The sequence below is a fragment of the Lycium ferocissimum genome, chromosome 9, assembly GCF_029784015.1.
Source record: "Lycium ferocissimum isolate CSIRO_LF1 chromosome 9, AGI_CSIRO_Lferr_CH_V1, whole genome shotgun sequence".
Classification (NCBI taxonomy): Eukaryota; Viridiplantae; Streptophyta; class Magnoliopsida; order Solanales; family Solanaceae; genus Lycium; species Lycium ferocissimum.
This window is the reverse complement of record NC_081350.1, coordinates 55171031-55189777: the sequence shown is the minus strand read 5'-3', so window position 1 is coordinate 55189777 and position 18747 is coordinate 55171031. Positions and strand designations below refer to the sequence as shown.

The 18747-nt window shown below is 31.3% G+C and overlaps 1 protein-coding gene across 1 annotated transcript; it reads right to left on the bottom strand.

The window, feature by feature from the left end:
- Positions 1–6635: 6635 nt before the first annotated feature.
- On the bottom strand, positions 6636–9753 carry LOC132031317 (probable polyol transporter 6). Its single transcript, XM_059421227.1, has 3 exons — positions 9414–9753; positions 8077–8754; positions 6636–7726 (listed from the first exon to the last, which is right to left on the bottom strand). Exons 1-3 carry the CDS (start codon positions 9508–9510, stop codon positions 7008–7010), a joined length of 1494 nt encoding a protein of 497 aa, XP_059277210.1. The 5' UTR covers positions 9511–9753; the 3' UTR covers positions 6636–7007.
- Positions 9754–18747: the final 8994 nt, after the last annotated feature.

The following is an 18747-nucleotide window of genomic DNA, read 5'->3' as shown; positions in this document are numbered from 1 at the left end:
TTAATCTTCTCCAAATTCCCTTAAATTTAAGATTGAGACTCCTCAAAAGATCCCCATCAAAACCCAATTTTTCACGTTTGAAGCTCAAGCTTCAAAATGGCCATCGTCAAGCTCAAATCTGAAATTTAATCCAAAATCACTTTAAATCTTTTCGAAACTCTTTAAAATTTGAGATTTAAACTTATCAAAAGATTCCCAACAAAAATCCAACAACACCCACTTGAAATGAATCACTCTTTCGAAAACTCATTTTTTTCAGGCTTGAAGCTCACAGCTACAACAATGCCTGTCAATGGAGTATATTCCAAATGCAGGTGGAAAAACGTGGGAATAAATTGAGAGAGGAGAATATAATTTTATATTTCTTTTTTTTTTTTTTATAGGTAAAAGATATATTTTTAGATTTTTATTTTGGTTTATTTTATTATTTCTTACTTTGGATCAAAAGTGTATTTTTTAATACTTAGGGGCCGGTTTGAAAGCTTGGGATAGTTATAATTTTCTTTTATTTTTATCTTTTTAAATTCTTGGACGAAAATATATCTTTTAAAACTTGGGGGTTTGTTTTGACGCTCAACTAACTTGTCTCCACTTAATTAGCACTAATCCTAAAAAGGATCCTGCCACCTAATAATTAAAACTTGGGGTCCAGATTTCTTAAAAAAACTAGCTTTGGACCGTGCAACCAAACTTCCCCCACTTGCCTCACTATAGAAGTGTCATCGAACCGCCTCGTCACCCAGAGGCGAATACAGGATATCAAGAGGATGGATGCACAATTACTTTTAAGATAAGATATAAAATTTTATAGTGAAATCAACTTGGCGAGCAAAAGATAATTAATTATATTTTTTTCATAGAGTAAGTTGTTTTATAATCACAAAGGCATCAAGGAAAGAGCGAAATCCACTTTACCCCCTTAATATATTGGATTGGGAAACAATACCCCCTTCACATCTTGAATGGGACAATAAACCTCCTTGATCTTAAATCAATGGCTAGAAATGAGTTAAATTATTTCATATATTTTTAAAATGTCAAAACAAACCTTCAATAAAATAAAAAATAAAAACTTACTATAGAAATTTAAAATGTCAAAAACGACAATTCGCCTCTGGGCGCGGAGAATTAGAACTAAAATAAAAAAATGGAAAACATGCTATAGAAATTTAAAAAGAAAAGAAAATAAAAATAAAAAAGGAAAACCTGCTTTAGAAATTTAAAAAAAAAAAAAAAAAAAAAAAAGAAGCAAAAGTGCCGTAAGTCGGGTTCAATCTCGACACCTTAAAGAAGTATGCCCAGAGCTTAACCAGTGCTCCACTCAATCTCTTTTGATCATGGGTTCCATTAAATAATATTAGATATATTTTAAGAATTATACACATAATATTCCGAGTTTAGTCAGGTGACCATGGTTCACGTGACCATTTTATATACATAAATTCGGCCCTGCCCTCACTGCGCCATATTTATTTGCCCCGCCCCGCACCCACCTTGTTCTGTTACTATTCCCACCTAGTACCTACAACAATCTCAAGTTAATACTCCTATTCTCCTATACGGTAATAATTTGGTTCATGATCAAATATTTACAGATATTCAGTGAATTTCTTAATACATTTACGTGGACCCATAAGTTACTTGGAAGATCAGGCTTGGGGTGGTGAGCAAATATATTGGACAATCTAATTATCTTCTCGAAATGTGATAGTTAAATGTTCTTGTTTGAAGAATGTAAAAGATGGGTGGTCTCTGGACTCAGACAACCCTCCCCTCATGAGCTAGTTTTTGGGGTTGAGTTAAGCACAAGATTAATTTTTTAACATGGTACAGAGCATGACTCATCTCACCCGATGTTGGACCCCCAAATTAAATTGCCCACGCTCCAAATATCCAGCCTAGGCGTGAGGTGGTTGTTGAAGAATATAAAAGTCTCACATTGGTGGTTAATGAGATGAATGATCTCCTTATATCGACTTAGACAATTCCCATACGCTAGCTTTAGAGGTTGAGTTAGACACAAAATTATATTTCTTTACAATTCTCGTTTTCCTCTTTACTGCCTTTCCATTTGTAACATTAGGAAAAGTTGTTAAACCGCTATTACATTTAAAGTAGTTCCTCCTTGATCAAAAGTTGGACATGACCTGATTCACCACTAGGATAGTGTAGACTCCCCAGAAGTAGAATGGTTAATATCTCGAGTCCGGAACTTTTTTAACCCAAAAAATAATTTTTGGAACCAAACTAATCCTTTAAAAAAAAATAATCAAACTAGGCTTCACACACAGAATCTGTGCATGAAATCCTCTTTCCCCCTACCCCAACCTTTATTCTTTGGAAATCAAACTCAAAATTAAGCTTTTTTCCGTACTTTGACCGAAGATTAGTCACGTTTCAAAACACCGGAATATAAATATTTTATATAGAACTTAATATTTTTTTAAGCGTAAAATAATGTCGGCTCAGTACATCAAGTATACATATATGTTTGGATCGTCGTTTTATGGATTGTAAAGTGCCTCGAAGTAAGTTTGGAAACTTGTTATCTTTAAGTTTTTTTTCGTACTTTGACCGAAGATTAGTCACGTTTCAAAACGTCGGAATATAAATATTTTATATAGAACTTAATATATTTTTTAGCGTACAATAATATCGGCTCATTACATCAAGTATACATATACATTTGGATCGTCGTTTTAGGAGTTGTAAAGTGCTCCAAAGTAAGTTTGAAAACTTGTTATATTAAGTTTGAAAACTTGTTATATTTAGGTTTAAGTGTCATATTTTATAGGGTTTTTGATTAATCTCTTTTGTTTTACTCCCAAAGCTATGAAAGTACTTTTCTGGTTCAAGAAAGATAGAAAAGAAAAAATTACTCTGCTTTGTATTAGGTTGTTTTTTCTTTTATGTCTTTTTTATTTTGTTATTGTATTGTGTAATCCGCACTTTTTGAATGTGCAAAAATAAATATAATATTTAAAAATAATTCATCCAATACGAGAGGTTCATAATAATTGAAAAATATTTCATTCCGTTAGCAACGAAATACATCATTAAATTACAATATACTTAAAAAAAAAATCAAGTTCTAGACACTCTTCTACTTCCAGATGTGCTGCCACCACGGGAGTTTTGCCCACATAAATGCTTATCATGCCCAAATTGCTTACATGTCGAGCACTTGCGAGAGTAAGTCTTTTCTCTAATATCCATTTGATTGGGATAACGGGTTAGCTAGTTTTTTCCCAATTTACGGATATGCTCCTTGTTCGCAACCATAGAAAACAGCGCGGCTGGCCTTGATTACCAAGGGGATGGAAGTGGCCGGAATATGCTTTAAGGTAATTTACGACCTTATATTCCCCCGCCACATAATCAGTTACATGTCTGGCCATTCTCTCACAGCACTTAACTGCATGAGAACATGGCATGTGGTACGTTTGTCACTTACCACAAGTGCATGATCTTGTACGCTCAGTAACGATATGTTTGTTTCCTCCTTTACAATAACAATAACGATATAATAACAAAATAAAAAAGACATAAAAGAAAAAAACAACCTAATACAAAGCAGAGTAATTTTTTCTTTTCTATCTTTCTTGAACCAGAAAAGTACTTTCATAACTTTGGGAGTAAAACAAAAGAGATTAATCAAAACCCTATAAAATATGACACTTAAACCTAAATATAAAAAGTTTTCAAGCTTACTTCGGAGCACTTTACAACCCCTAAAACGACGATGCAAATGTATAGGTATACTTGATGTAATGAGCCAATATTATTGTACGCTAAAAAAAATATTAAGTTCTATATAAAATATTTATATTCCGACGTTTTGAAACGTGATTAATCTTCGGTCAAAGTACGAAAAAAAACTTAAAGATAACAAGTTTCCAAACTTACTTCGAGGCACTTTACAACCCCTAAAATGACGATCCAAACATATATGTATACTTGATGTAATGAGCCGACATTATTTTACGCTAAAAAAAATATTAAGTTCTATATAAAATATTTATATTCCGGTGTTTTGAAACGTGACTAATCTTTGGTCAAAGTATGAAAAAAAGCTTAATTTTGAGTTTGATTTCCAAAGAACAAAGATTGGGGTCGGGGAAAAGAGGATTTCACGCACAGATTCTGTGCGTGAAAGGACCAAAGTGTAAATGTACACTTTAGTCCTTCCACGCATAGATTCTGTGCGTGAAGCCTAGTTTGGTTCTCTTTTTTTTTAAAAGGGTTAATTTGGTTTCAAACGTTATTTTTTGGGTTAAAAAAGTTCGGGGCTCTTAATATCTCTCCAGGACTCTATTTGGATGAATGAGACAGGTCACGCCAGCTTTTGTCTCTTTTAAATTTTCCCCTCTTCCCTTTTTCTCCACTTTCGATTTCATCAGTAAAAATAGAAATTAAAAATCCCACCAGCTGTATTCTCATTGGAATCTATGTTGCCAAGAACTCATGTCATTCCGCTTGTATGTATATATCAATGGGAAAACTACGTATATATACATGTTAAGGAGAAATATTTACGAAACGTAACGATAGTTTTCCTTATTTACAAAACATAACGATATATTACAAAACATGACGGATTTTCATATATTTTTCGTTTTTTTTTTTTTTTTTCCAGAAAATATATATATTTTTTATTAAAAAAATATTTTTTTAAAAAAAAATATTTTTATTTTTTAAAAAAATATTTTTATTTTTAAAAAAAATATTTTTTATATATTTTTTTTTTAAATATTAATTTATTTTTTTTGCTCAATGGCTTAAAAAATTACCTCATATTTCTGTGTATGAAAGTTGTATGAAATATGTATGTGTGAGCAAAATTTTTAATATAATTTTCATATACAAAATTTTGAGCGAAAACTTTAAGCCTTGAATATTGTATGAAAATTGTTACAATGTTGTTGTAGTTGTATTAATTTTCCGAAACCTAATATGAAATTTATATACAAACAATGTGAATGAAATTCTAAGTCTTGAGGAAGATATACACATTTCATACCATTCTCATGCATAAAATTTTAAGCATAATGTTTAAGCCTTGATCAAAATATACACATTTCATACGTTCTTCATACATAAAATTTGAACGAACTTTTTAAGCCTTGAGCAAGATATACACATTTCATACACAAAAATTTGAGCGATTATTTTAAGTCTTGAATGTTGTATCAAAGTTATATACAATGTTGTTGTAGTTGTATTAATTTTACGAAATCTAACATGAACTTTATACATGAAAATGTGAGCGAAATTTTAAGACATGAGCAAGATACAAATTTCATATTGTTTTCATACACACACAATTTTGAGCGGATTTTTAAGCCTTGAACGAGATATACACATTTCATACATTTTTCATACACTAAATTTTGAGCAAACTTTTTAAGTCTTGAGCGAGATATACACATTTCATACAACTTTCATACATAAGTTTTTGAGCAAAAAAAATATTAATTTTTTTAAAAAATAAAAATAAATTTTTAAAAAAATATTTTTTTAAAAAAAATAAAAAATAATTTAAAAATAATTTTTTTTTTTTTTTTAAATATAAAGCATGTTTTGTATAGGATTTGTAATGTTATGTTTTGTAAATATAAAACTATCGTCACGTTTCGTAAATATTTCTCCTTAAGATGTATATATATGTCAAAGACCCTATATCAATTCCATCAACCTTTATGAAAGTAAAGGATTTTGTTTGGTTTTAAAATAGCATTTCAAAGAGGGTTTTTTTTTTTTTTTGTTACTATACACTTATTTGGATGGGTTTAGAAAAAGCAATGACAACTTGTGCCTGTTCTTATTTTTTGGGCATAATAGGACTCTTGGGAACTAGTATAATATGAGCTAATTAATCTATACACAATGTTTTTAGAAATTGTTTATCAAAACTCTTCTTTTTGCCCTGAAATAGATCTAAATTGATTGTGAACCCAAAGTATCTAAATATTCGTCTAATATTTTAGAAAGACGTCCTACCAAATTTGAGTGTACTTGATTTAAATTGATCTTAGAAGTGAAGGTTGTCAAAAAATCATGTCAAAATATTTAAGACTGTAGGGTAAAATCTACTTTTAAAAAATAGTGAAAGAGAAATTATTTAAGAAGTCACCAATTAATTAAGTGAGAGCACTAAGGAGGAAAAATTGGCTTGTCACTTTATATATACCAAAAATATCTAAATGTAATCATGTTAAAAGACCATACATTCGGACAATATATAGATTATAATGCTAAATGTCAAGAAATCATAGAGAATGATGGTTATAACAAAAAGGTAAAACAAACCAAAATTAAATCCTATGGAAAATTTAGTTATAAAACTAGATAAAATAGTTTCTTCCTTTTTTTTGCCTTTTTGCAAGGAAAACTATTCTACATAAACATGGACTTAGTTTACAAACTTTTAACAGATATAACATTGTTGCATACTTGCATGTGGGTCAGCTTGCGCTTTTGCAGTTCTACTATTTCATTAGCTATTTTTAATCTGTTCTCAACACATATATTTTGCAATTTTATCAATCAAAATTTAAGCATATGAGAAGAAGTCAGTTAATTTTTTTCGTCTTTGCTGAAATTTGAACACAATTTATTTTGTATTCTCATAAATCCAAGTGCTTAAAAGCTGGTCAAATTAACTGCTAAACACTTTCTGGTTAATTTCAGTATTCAGTAAACACCAAATGTGTTTTTGTGAGAAAAATCATATGTTGGACACACCAAATGTTACAATTACTTTTCCTTTATAGTGAAAGAGAATTTTATTTCCAATATTTTGACATATATAGGAGCGAAGTCGGAAAAATCTTCCCTTGAAATATGTCCACTAGTAAATAAAAACATAACTATTTCTATACTAGTCGTAAACCTAACACGACCCTCCTCCTTCATCCAATCTTAAAACTGGCTATGCCTTGGGCATAGGCGGAGTTTTTCAAGGATAGCCATACAAAAATTTAAAGCATAATAAATAATTGAAGCCACTAACATTTTCCAATCTCCACCTCTTTGTTAACATTCTCAGAACGTCTGCCTCTAGTGAAAACAGCTTCCATTTCTTCCAAAGACTTTCCTTTAGTCTCAGGCAAGAAAAAGTAAAAAAATGTCAAAGCCACCACTGATATCCCAGCAAACAAGAAGAATGCACCACCAGTTGTAATTGCTGTAGAAATTGACAAAAAACTCATAGAAACTGTAGCATTCATCAACCTGTTAACTGCAACACCAATTCCAGCTCCCAAAGCTCTGAACTTAAGAGGGAAAATCTCAGCACTGTATACCCAAGTAACAGGCCCAAGCCCAATGTTGAAAAACATCACAAATGCATAAGTTGTAATTATGCTAAGCACTAAAGCCCAAATAAGTTTGCCACCAGAGTTCTCTGCTACAGTCAAGAAAATCCCAAGTCCAGTTAATGTCACCACCATGCCACTTACACTAGTCAACAATAATTTTCTCCTACCAACTTTGTCAATCAAGAAAGTGGACACCACTATAAAAGTAAACTTAGTTAATCCAACACCAACTGTTGCAAGAATTTGGTGCTTATGGTCATGAACCCCTGCTTTGTCAAAGATTTTATGACTGTACAATATCACAGCTTCAATACCAGTTGCATGCTCAAAGAAATGAATCCCCACACCAGCAATTAAAATCCATCTAAGTGATGGGGTTGGTTTTAGTAGCAATTCTTTCCAAATACCTGTTGGGATAGAAATAAAAAAGCATCGTTCTAAAGGTAACAATTACAAATCTTTAACGATGATAAATTAGTAACAAAAAATACATTAAAAAAGGCATAATCTTTAATACTGTTTGGTCAATTAACCTACATATGGTGCAATTACTATAAAACTATGGAGAGAATAATCTTTGCAAAACAAAACTCTTATAGTGACTACATTGGAATGTTATTGTGTTCTTCTGGGAAGAAGTCCAGAATTTTTTCCAAGAAAAGGGTTACCCAAATATGAAAGATTTATATATTTTTTTTTTTTTTGAAAAAAATGTAAAATCCAAATATAGTAATAAAATCGCAAATTCAAATAATACCTTCGCCTTGCGACTTTGCTGAATCCGGAATCTTTACAATGTCATCATCACAATTTTCGTCGATACCTACAGCTTGTTTAACCGCCCTCAATCGGAATTCAGCTTCTTGAGGGTCGTTAGAAACTTTGTACATTATTTTCTTGGCTTCTCCTAGACGGCCTTTCATGATGAGCCATCTAGGGGACTCGGGCATTTTTAAAATGCCAATTGCCAAGAAAAGTGAAGGAATTGCTGCAATTCCTAACATTATTCTCCAGCCAAGTCTCAGAGGCAATCCTGAAAAAATATAATTAGACAAATAACCAAGTAAGATCCCAGTGCTAATTCCAATTTCTGGCAGTGATGTTAGGAATCCACGCGATGATGGAGATGAAACTTCTGCTGAATAAACCGGTGCAATCATAAGCGCGAAACCTACACCAACTCCAGCAACACATCGGCCTAATAATAAAATCGGGTAACTTGGTCCGTATCCCATTATAACGGATCCACACAAGAAAATTAAGGAAGCTACCACTATGGTGTAACGTCGGCCAATATAATCAGAGGTTCTTCCAGCACAAAGTGAGCCAACTAAAGCACATAAGTTTAGGATCCCTGCTAGTACTTCTGTTTTTGCATCATTGATTTTGAATTCTTTTTTGACAAAGATCATTGCTCCACTCATCACACCAGTATCTGAAGTCAAAACATAAATTCTTGTTAGACTGTTAAGAAAACAAATTTCTTGTAATAGTAACTTTTTTTGTGTAATTAAGGAGGCTGATTTATAGCAGTGAAATATTACAAGCATGTTATAGATAAAGAAACTCAATCATTCTATATATGCATGGAAAAATCTAGTAATCGAGTGAAAATGATGCTGTTCTTGGAAAAGAATCATCCATCATAATAAAGCTATACTGGTTTGTTTGTTAAATTCCATTCATCTTCTCTTCTCAAAGGAAGAGGCAAGTAACCAGTTCATGCACTCATGTAAAATGACCCTCAAGTGGTGCATGTGGTGGGATGATTGGAACTCTTTTAGCTTTGATAAGAGACTTCGAGTTCAAGCCTTATGAAAAAGAAATTTTGGTAATTTACCTGAGGGCGGATCTAGGGGCTCAAGGAGTTCCCCTTCCACCTTATACTAAACATATAAGGTCCAAAAAATGTTATGCATATATAGTAGATGTTGAATCCCCTAACTTTTTTTTTTTTATGCTTTGAATCTCGTTAGTGAAAATTTACCCCTTGGTGGGCTCATCCGACGTGGATCTAGATTAATACGTTTCAAATTCGCCAGGTCTAAAGAAAAGATATCATGGAAAAGGAAAATATAGGAGTAGAGAACTGACCATAGCCAAAGATGATAGATATCATGGATGCAACAATGGCACAAGCACAAGCATATTTGTTAATCTTTGTGGGGTTTTCTCCACTAACCTTCTCCATCACTTTTCAATGCAATACGCTCTCAATGTGAAAATTTCTGTTTCTATAATCCTACAATTCTTAGTTGATTGATATGTATGTATAGTATATATATAGCAGTGAAATCCTATGACACTTCATGCACTTGTGGAACCCACTGATATTTTGTGATAACTTTTAATCTAATGCATGTATTACAGCTACAGAATTAGGCAATTGGAAAACAGAAGATCAATGATATTAAGAAAACCAGATCTCTACCCTTTTATCTTTTCTTATTTGGGGTCTATATATAGAAAACATATCCTGTTCTAATTATACTTTCCTCTTTATTTGGAATAAATATAATTAATGAGTATAAAACTTACCATGTTTGAATTTATAAGTGGATAAGAATTACAAGTCTACCAAGTCTTGATAGGACTGACCAGTAACCCCCCGTATCCAACGCCGGCCTTGGATGGAGCATTAACTTTGACTATTCTTTTTGGAGGTCATATTTGACTTTAGATCATCATTTGTACAGGAATAAAGCTTTTTCACACTCGATGTTTTATTGTCAATTTTCAACAAAAATATTACACATAATTATATAACTTAGATATGATTAAGTGGTATGTATTTTAAATTTTATTTATAATTCTTAAAGCTAAATTGTTTTTGTATGAATCGTATTATGTAAATATTGAATGCTAATAAATATCTAATTATGGTCTTGGTAAGATGTTTCAGCTGCTGCCGACCTCACTTTTCGAGGACATGTAACTGTAACCATACACAATTCACATTGGAAACCTTAAATTAGAGTTAATCCTAAAAGCTGTTGGATTTGGTTTTGATTTAGTATTTGAAAAACTAGTTCGGCAAAGTTTCTGAAAATCAACTTAATTTGGTGAAAAGTGTCTTTATATCTTGCAGAAAAGATATTTTAGAAAGCATTTGTCTTGATGTTCATAATAATTTGCCTTTCAGCTTTTTGTTTTTTGAAAAATATTTTGGTCTTATTTCAGAAACCAAATTTTATTTTTAAAACAAACGTCTCTAAACTAGTTTTTGATTAAAACGGGCCTAAGTATATACTTTTTTTCGGTCCATTTTACTAGTTAAGTTTGCTCTTTGCACGTTCTTTAAAAAAACATTAACCAAAACGATCATTTGATTATATTATCCAATTTATTCTTTGATCTCAATTTAATACGCTTCTTTTCTTTCACTACATTAGTATCTCTCAACATTTATTAGAGCAAGGATAAAGGTAGGCGACAGATAAATTTATTCTATCTGAATTTTTTAAAATGACAAATACTTTTGATCAATTAATTTTTAATAACTATGACAAGTAAAATAGACCGGGAGGAATAGCCACTATTCATACTTGGGCCTTAATTTCCTAACTTGTCAATCGTTACCTATAAAATTAGAGAGTCGCCACTCAGTACTCATCTTTATCTAAACAACCTACCTCTTTTTGTGCCATAATTTTATTAGAAATAAAATATTGCTTTTGGCAACCCGTATTATCCACCTCATTTTGAGATCTCAACTTGAATTGGTCATGAATGCAGTAGATTCTGTTTGATATACCGTTTGGTTTTATAATGTTTAGTTTGTCTCTTAACAAGAAAAAGATTTACAATTTGCAACCACCTATGTATGTCCTAACTCTATCAAGTGTAGGACTGTAGTGTAATAGTTTAATAACTCATGACGTATTGGTAATGGCATAGATATTTAGCTAGGGTATCCTTTTCAGAAGAGGCTAATGACCTAACGTTAAGTCAACTATATATATACGCCCATGAATAGCTGAGGGTGATGGGAGTAATCATTATCATGCCATTAATTTATAAGGGCATTATCTAGATATCTTGTGCGTATCTCAATTATTTTTAATATTTATTACCTCAAATAAATACATGTAGCGAATGATTTTGTCATCAAAGCTTAGACATATAAAATTAAAACCACTAGCATCTTATCATTATTAAAAATTGACTCGTGATTTCTTATGAATTTTACTCACTTCATTAATTGCTAGGCCACGCTCTTATATATGAGTAATTATATATTGTCACAATTCTACTCTCAAAGGTCAAAGTCGATAGGCTGAGCATGATATGGACTTCTTTATCAATTTAGGTTGCAATTAGCTCAGAATTTATACTTGTAGGGTTTTTATTTGTCACATTTTGTTACTATACGAATTAAATGGTAGGTCATGCATATATACAAAGCACGTATTGGCCAAGTTGCATAGATACTTCGACCTTTGACCAACCAAACCGTCGGGCTTTATATCGGGTAGGTAATAAGAGAATTTGATGGAGATATTATGCAGAATTACTATTGTTTGCATGAATATTTGTGAGTACAAATCTATTATCCTTTGATTCTTCTCTCTAAATTTTCTCCGTGATTCGAGGGCCGTTAGTAGTATATTTCTCGAACGTAGGATGATTTGGATGTGGACTTTTTTGGGGTATATTTGATCTTCATGAAAAGATATTGTCGATCTTCTTGAAGTATTTGATTATCAAGAAATATCCATATCTATCTGTGAATATCCAAGAAAGTTTATGGAATTTTCAAGATGTCTTTTCAAGAAAATATGTGTCCCTTGAAACACTAACGGGCCTTAAAGTTTGAAGATGGATTGGAGAGCCCCATGAAATTTAGATGTCTACAAACTATCTTCCTGGAAAATCAAAAGTGATGAAAGATTTTCTTACCTAATACAATAATTTCGTCTTTCTCTTTTCATACGTTCATATCCACAAGACAAGACGGAAAAGTTTATATGCGCACAATTCGCTCAAGAAGTCAGTGGTACGATGTTTGTTAATAGTACTTAGTCAATTGTTTTTATATTCCATGTAAATATATTATTGTCGTCTATTTTTCGTAAAACTTTGAAAAACGATAAGTTTTAACAATTAGCATAAGACAATTTAAAATTATCACTTTTAACTTTTATCATTTAAAATTAAATTGATTAATAATCAATATTTATCCCTTACTAATTAATAATTTAATATCCCCAAGTCGTGAACCAGCAAAATTTTCGAGGAAACTTCACCATACATGTGTCCTTCCATTTGGGAAAATCCGGAAATGAGAAGGTCTAATCCTTCACTTTGTGTAAGGGAATGATATCAAGGAATTAAATATATGATATGAGGGGCATTAGCTAATTACTTTTAGTAGTTTAAGAGAGACAAGTGCAGGACTTCTTACTTGTAATTAAGTAAAGGTTGAATTAATAATCTCATTGATCATTAGAGAATGGTCTTTAAAGTAAAGTTGTTTTCGCATGACTTATAAGTCACATGTTCGAACCGTGGAATCAGTCACAAATGTTCGCATCAAAATGGACTACCTACATTATATCTCCTTAGGATGTGGCCCTTCAAGCCCTATGTGAACGCAAAATGTTTTATCCACTGGCTTGCTTAATTATTAGTTTAATATTTTCTAATCCATAGAATGGGCGTCTTGTCTCCTTTAGGAAAATCGTGAAAATGACCTAAAATGTATAGTTTAGAGATTGGAAGCCCGTTTGAATTAGCTGGAAAAAATTGGCTTTTAAGCATAAGTGCTTAAAGTACTTTTTAAGTCTTTGAAAGTTATTTTATAAATAAGTAGTTAGAAATAAGGGTAGTATTAGAATTAACAGAAAATATAAGGGATAAAAGGGTAAAGTTGTTGGTCAAACCAAAATGGCTTTTAAGCCAAAAAAAAAATAAAAAAAATTGAGGTTGAGCAACTTCTTGGTTTTGGCTTATTTTAAGCACTTTTTAACTTAACTAGTCTTAAGTGTACGTGCGTAGCACGTATCAATAAATAATTTATATAAGAAGAATACATTTTTTATTAAAATAAATACAATTGTCGGAAAGATGAAAATGGATACTATGTATTATTACACGGACAAAATAGTTGAATTAAATATTTACTGAAAAGGCAAACAATATGAATTTAGTTAAATTAATTATATATTATTTGTGACTAACTAACTATAGATATTTAGTCTATGAGAGACAAATATATTATGTTATTGTATCTCACATAAAATCTTTTTCTAACGATGTTTTTAGCGTTTGTGTCATTCCCTTATCAGATGATAACTTTAGTGGGATTATTTTTCCCGATGACATTAATAAAGTACTGTCAAACAATAGCTAAATGTATTTGCCGTAGTAAATTTTTTCACATGGACAACTATGTTACACTTTCAAAGGGAATATCAATGTCAAAGAATTATACACTAAGAATAACGTCTACAAAAGATTCTGTCAAGATACATTAACATAGCATGTCAGTATGTCAAATAATAAAATATCTATAATTACAAATACTATATAACTAACCCACATAAAATCTTCATCTTTGCAAGATACCCAATTACTCTATTTATAAATAAGTCAATTTTAAATTGATAGCCATATATTAGACATTGTAACAAAAATCACTAATGACAACTTTTCAATAATATGCAATTGTCTATCAAGAATACACGATCATTTATCAATACTAACTTCTAGAACAAAAACTTAAAGTATAAATTTTTTATCTCAAATCACAAGCAAGTTACCTCCGCAATCATCGACTCTATCAAAATTTCATGTTTAAAAATGTTCTTCTTTTATTGGAGTGTTCATCTCCTTTCTAATCTAAATTACTTTTGTTTTAAAATTCTAGAACTAATTGGTGAATTTTTAACCTAACGTGATTTTAATTGCATAATATTCCTAAACCTAATGTTTCTCGTTTGTTGCCTTGACAGTTTTTAAACTAAACAAAATAAGACACAACATAAGTAATATTAATGTGTGATTCTAAATTATTATTATTAATCCTTGTTTATTTCTTCAGATTTGGATTTATAACTGATTTGTTCTATTTTCTGATTTCTTTCATAGATATTAGTTTTTTTTTTTTTTTTTTTTAATGAAATTAACTTACGTACCCTAAGATATATATTAATTAACTTGTAAAATAATTCTACTAATATGACATATTTGGAAGAGAGTGAAATTGAATTCTTTTGCGAAAAAATAAATTTAAATACTTTATTTTTTATTCTCAACATTAAGAAATCGTCTTTTAAAATCAATATAGTGATATTAATTATTGAATCCTAAACCTATTACTTAACACAATGTTACATTAGTTTCTGAATCCTAAACATAAAATGATAATACAAAGTTGAGTAATTAATTGGCTAAAATTTAATAACAAAAAAGGACTCTTGAACGTAAAAGGAGTGCTTAGACGTTTCCTAACGTGACTTTTCCTTACAAATTTAATATATTACATACGCAATAGTATAATGGATTATAAACCATAGTAAAATCTTGAATAAATCACAATCCATAGTCTTTTGGCACCCTATTATCATCTTAACCACAAACATTCTTTTATCATCCAGTTTAAGTTTCTTGCTACTTTACACAAAATTCAAGAACCCCGTCAAAGAATTTACTAAAAATACTTCAATTTCAAGAAGTGAACAACTATAACTCCCACCCTTAATTTTCTTTTTATACATACCAAAGGATCAATTTAAGCAGTGTAAAGACCCCAAAAGTTTACTATCTGCATGGAGTTAGTTTTGTCTTTAACAGAAAAGAACAATAGTTTCATGGATTATACTAATTAAGTAAAAGGCAGTTAAAAATATCAGTAATTACAAAATTGGTTATGTTGGTATTGATACATGAAAATACACTGTAAAGAATAAGGTAACGATAAAACGAACTACATAATATATATATATAAAAAAAAATAAAAAAAATAAAAAGAGCGGCTCGGTGCACTAAGCTCCCGCTATGCGCGGGGTCCGGGGAAGGGCAGCAAGTCCACAAGGGTCTGTGCCCTTCAGCCTTACCTTGCATTTCTACAAGAGGTTGTTTATGGCTCAGAACCCGTGACCTCTAAGTCACGGCAAAGAACTTTCTGAGTTACGCAAGGTTTCCCTTCATATAGCACAAATAATAGTAACAAATTAATTATAACAGAAAGGAGTATGATATGGTAGAAGATGACAACCTGGAATTTGCAATGGAAAAAAACTGAAATCATATTTTACACAATCAATTAATCAACATCGCAATTATTTGATTGAGGCCAACCTCCATCAGAAGAAGGTCATGATTCTAGTGTTCACCTGAAATAAAATTCACAAAATAATCAAGTCAATGCTCATTACCCTGAAGACAAACAAATTATACAAAATATAAATAAGGTAAAATGGATACTGTGTATTATTACACGGACAAAATAGTTGAATTAAATAGTTGATAAAAAGTACTCCTAATATCGAGTGAAAATGATGGAGACAACATTGGCCTTGCAAACTTTTTGGTCGGTCAATTATGATTTATGGGTTTTATTCCCGAAAAAAGGAAACTATGAGATCTTACAAGATTTAGTAAAGATCTTTAAGTTATTAAGTATGCTTTTAATACTTTTAATTACATAGTAATAATTAAGTGACCTAATTGGTAAGTAGTCAAAGAAATAAACTGTTTAGGAGGAAAAAACGTCATTTACTTCGTAAACAAAAAATCAAACAACATGGCGGTGCTATTGATTAATGTAAAAACAGTTTAGCTGTCCTACTTTCGGCTAATTTGTTACAAAGTCCATAGTTAAGTTTTTGTGGTTTCCTGCCTCCGATTAAATTTGGATCAGAATCTTTTAAAACTGATTTAAAGTTTTAAATATTTATACTTTTAGTCAATTTAAGAAATAATTAATAAAATAAATTTAAGTTAATATTAAAGTCGTAAATATTATTAAATGACGCTTTTATCTATTGTGGAGTCTTTTAATGAAGGGGAAAAAGTTAAATCAACATTTTTAAGATCTTTCGTGTTTTTAATACAGTATAGATTTAAGCTGTTTTCTATTTTTGTCAAACATCCAAATAAGTTTAAAATGACTTATAAACTGGTTTGACCAACTTATAAGCCAATCCAAACGGGCTCTAGAATGACTCCATCCTACATATTTCGTAACGAGCATAAGCTGTCCGCCCAAATTTGTATTTTCTTTTGTCACTTTTCGCCTCCAATGGAGGAAAAAAATGTGTCTAAGTTTAACATGGGTCTGATAAGGTTAAAGGGAACAAATGTTAACTTCGAACGATTAAGACCCTCAGAACTGCATAGCTAAACAATAGTTTTGCAATGATGCGAATCTTTAAGGAACCTCATGGTCAATTGATGGGCAATTTTATATCCTTGTAAGTGTAGACTGGTTATTGACCCAAAAATTATTGCTTTCTATCAAATAAAGAATGATAGCATCTGGACTTCCGAAGTATAATAATCAAAACATCTAACTTTTTATTTGACATCACACGTCGGTTCTTTAATTCATTTTTATTTTATATTTCCAGAAACAGCACAAAAAGTAAATTAAGTCACGATCTGGTTAAAATTAATAATATTTAATGAAAAAATCGTGATCAAGTTAATATTTGGATCAGGAATAGGATCACCCAAGAACCTTGTCAGAAATGGCCATTCTTTTAGGAATCTTAGTCACTAAATATTGTTTAGCCATGAATTAATTGGCACACACAGGTCCATTTATACAATCACTTTCTATTGACTATATGCATTACAAACAAAAAGGTTTTAAAAAAAATAAACACAGTAGATTTACATCCATGTAATGGTCAGGCTAGTTAGGCAGCTAATATTTATAGCTTTTTGGAGTTCTAAATTCCTACTCTTCACAAATCAAAATAATTCGAAAAAATGCTTTGCAAATATTGTTATACCCCTAAACTTAATGATCTTCCCTCGGCACCTGGCTGAGTCTGATGGGAATTGCAGATTCAATGGCCAGAACAAGCACCCCAGCTGACTTCTCCTCCATGCGTTTCCATGAAAATATAAAAACGAAAAAAAATTGTTACACTAATAATGTATATAACTTAAACTCAACGGAGAAAACTATACTCCATGTCTGAATGAGATGGAAATTTTTCACTTCGTGGCTGTTTTGGCCATCTGATAAGCTTGCATAGAAATTGTGACATGAACCCTTCATTTGCATTGATGCATACGTAACCAATAGGTGTTACAGGAGTATTAGTACCCATCCATGTTCATGTGGCATTAAAAGAAAGTTACAAAGTTGGATTCTAGGCTCAAATGCCCAAGCCCATTTTTAAGAAATGAACTTCTGGATAAATACCCAATCTATCAGATAGGCAAGCACCATAATTCAAATCACCAAGCCCATCAGAGTACCCCAAGAAAAGGACTTCTAAATCAACCATTTTGTCCACTTGATCACCATATTCAACACAATTTATGACACACTTGGGAGATGCATGTCCAACACGCTAACATCTCCATCTCATTGATTATTTGTCCACCGTGACCACCAAAAATGTCTCCTTCATATGTCCTTAAAAGTGTCAAGACTGCCCTAAACAACTTTCATTGTTCACTTTTTACAACTGCCCTAAATTAGGATGGGGCATAAATACCAAAAACCAAAAAATCGGACCGAACCGAATTAACTCGGTTCTTCGGTTTTGGTTTTTCGGTTCTTTGGTTCGGTTTCAGTTTTATTTTTTCTAAAATTTCGGTGTTCGGTTCAGTTTTCGTTTTCGGGTCCCGGTTTTCGGTTAAATCGAAAAACCGAACTTGTATTACTTGAGTTAAAATAAACCGAACAATAAGGCAAAAACACTTAGCTTAGTGGTTAAAGACAGATCTTTGAACAATAAGAAATCTATTTGAAGACCTATCTGAATCAGAATGTCTTTACAAAAACGCTAGAAATTTATTCGAAGGCATTCAGTTAACTTCTTTAAAAATGAAAATAAAAGATTTTTCCTAGTTGAGACTACTCAAGTAACCCGCTCGCGTCAATGTTGAGAAACTTGACCGGAGCTAAATAAGATTTGTCAAGGCATATGCTGATAATTTCAAAGCACTTAACCTTTCTCTCGACATCTTAATGTAATTGACTGAGTTTTAGGTAAAAAAGCAGAATATGTTTGCCGCAAGGTCTGTTCTTTTAGTTCCCCAGGAATATTTGGAGTCACAATCAATTTTTAGTTAACTTGAATTTATTCTTGTCACCATATTGAAGGACAATTGCCGTTAAAATTGAAAAAAAAAAAAAAAAAAAAAAAAGGAAAATCGAACCGAAAAAACTGAACCGAGCTTCAAAAAAACCAAACCGAACCGAACTAATACGGTTCTGTATTCGGTACACACTTTTAAAAAACCG

Coding starts and splice junctions, on each gene's coding strand:
- LOC132031317 (XM_059421227.1), bottom strand. CDS start 9,510: ATGGAGAAGGTTAGTGGAGAAAACCCCACAAAGATTAACAAATATGCT. Junction 8,755..9,413: donor ATCTATCATCTTTGGCTATG/GTCAGTTCTCTA, acceptor TTTTGACTTCAG/ATACTGGTGTGATGAGTGGA. Junction 7,727..8,076: donor AGCAAAGTCGCAAGGCGAAG/GTATTATTTGAA, acceptor CTATCCCAACAG/GTATTTGGAAAGAATTGCTA.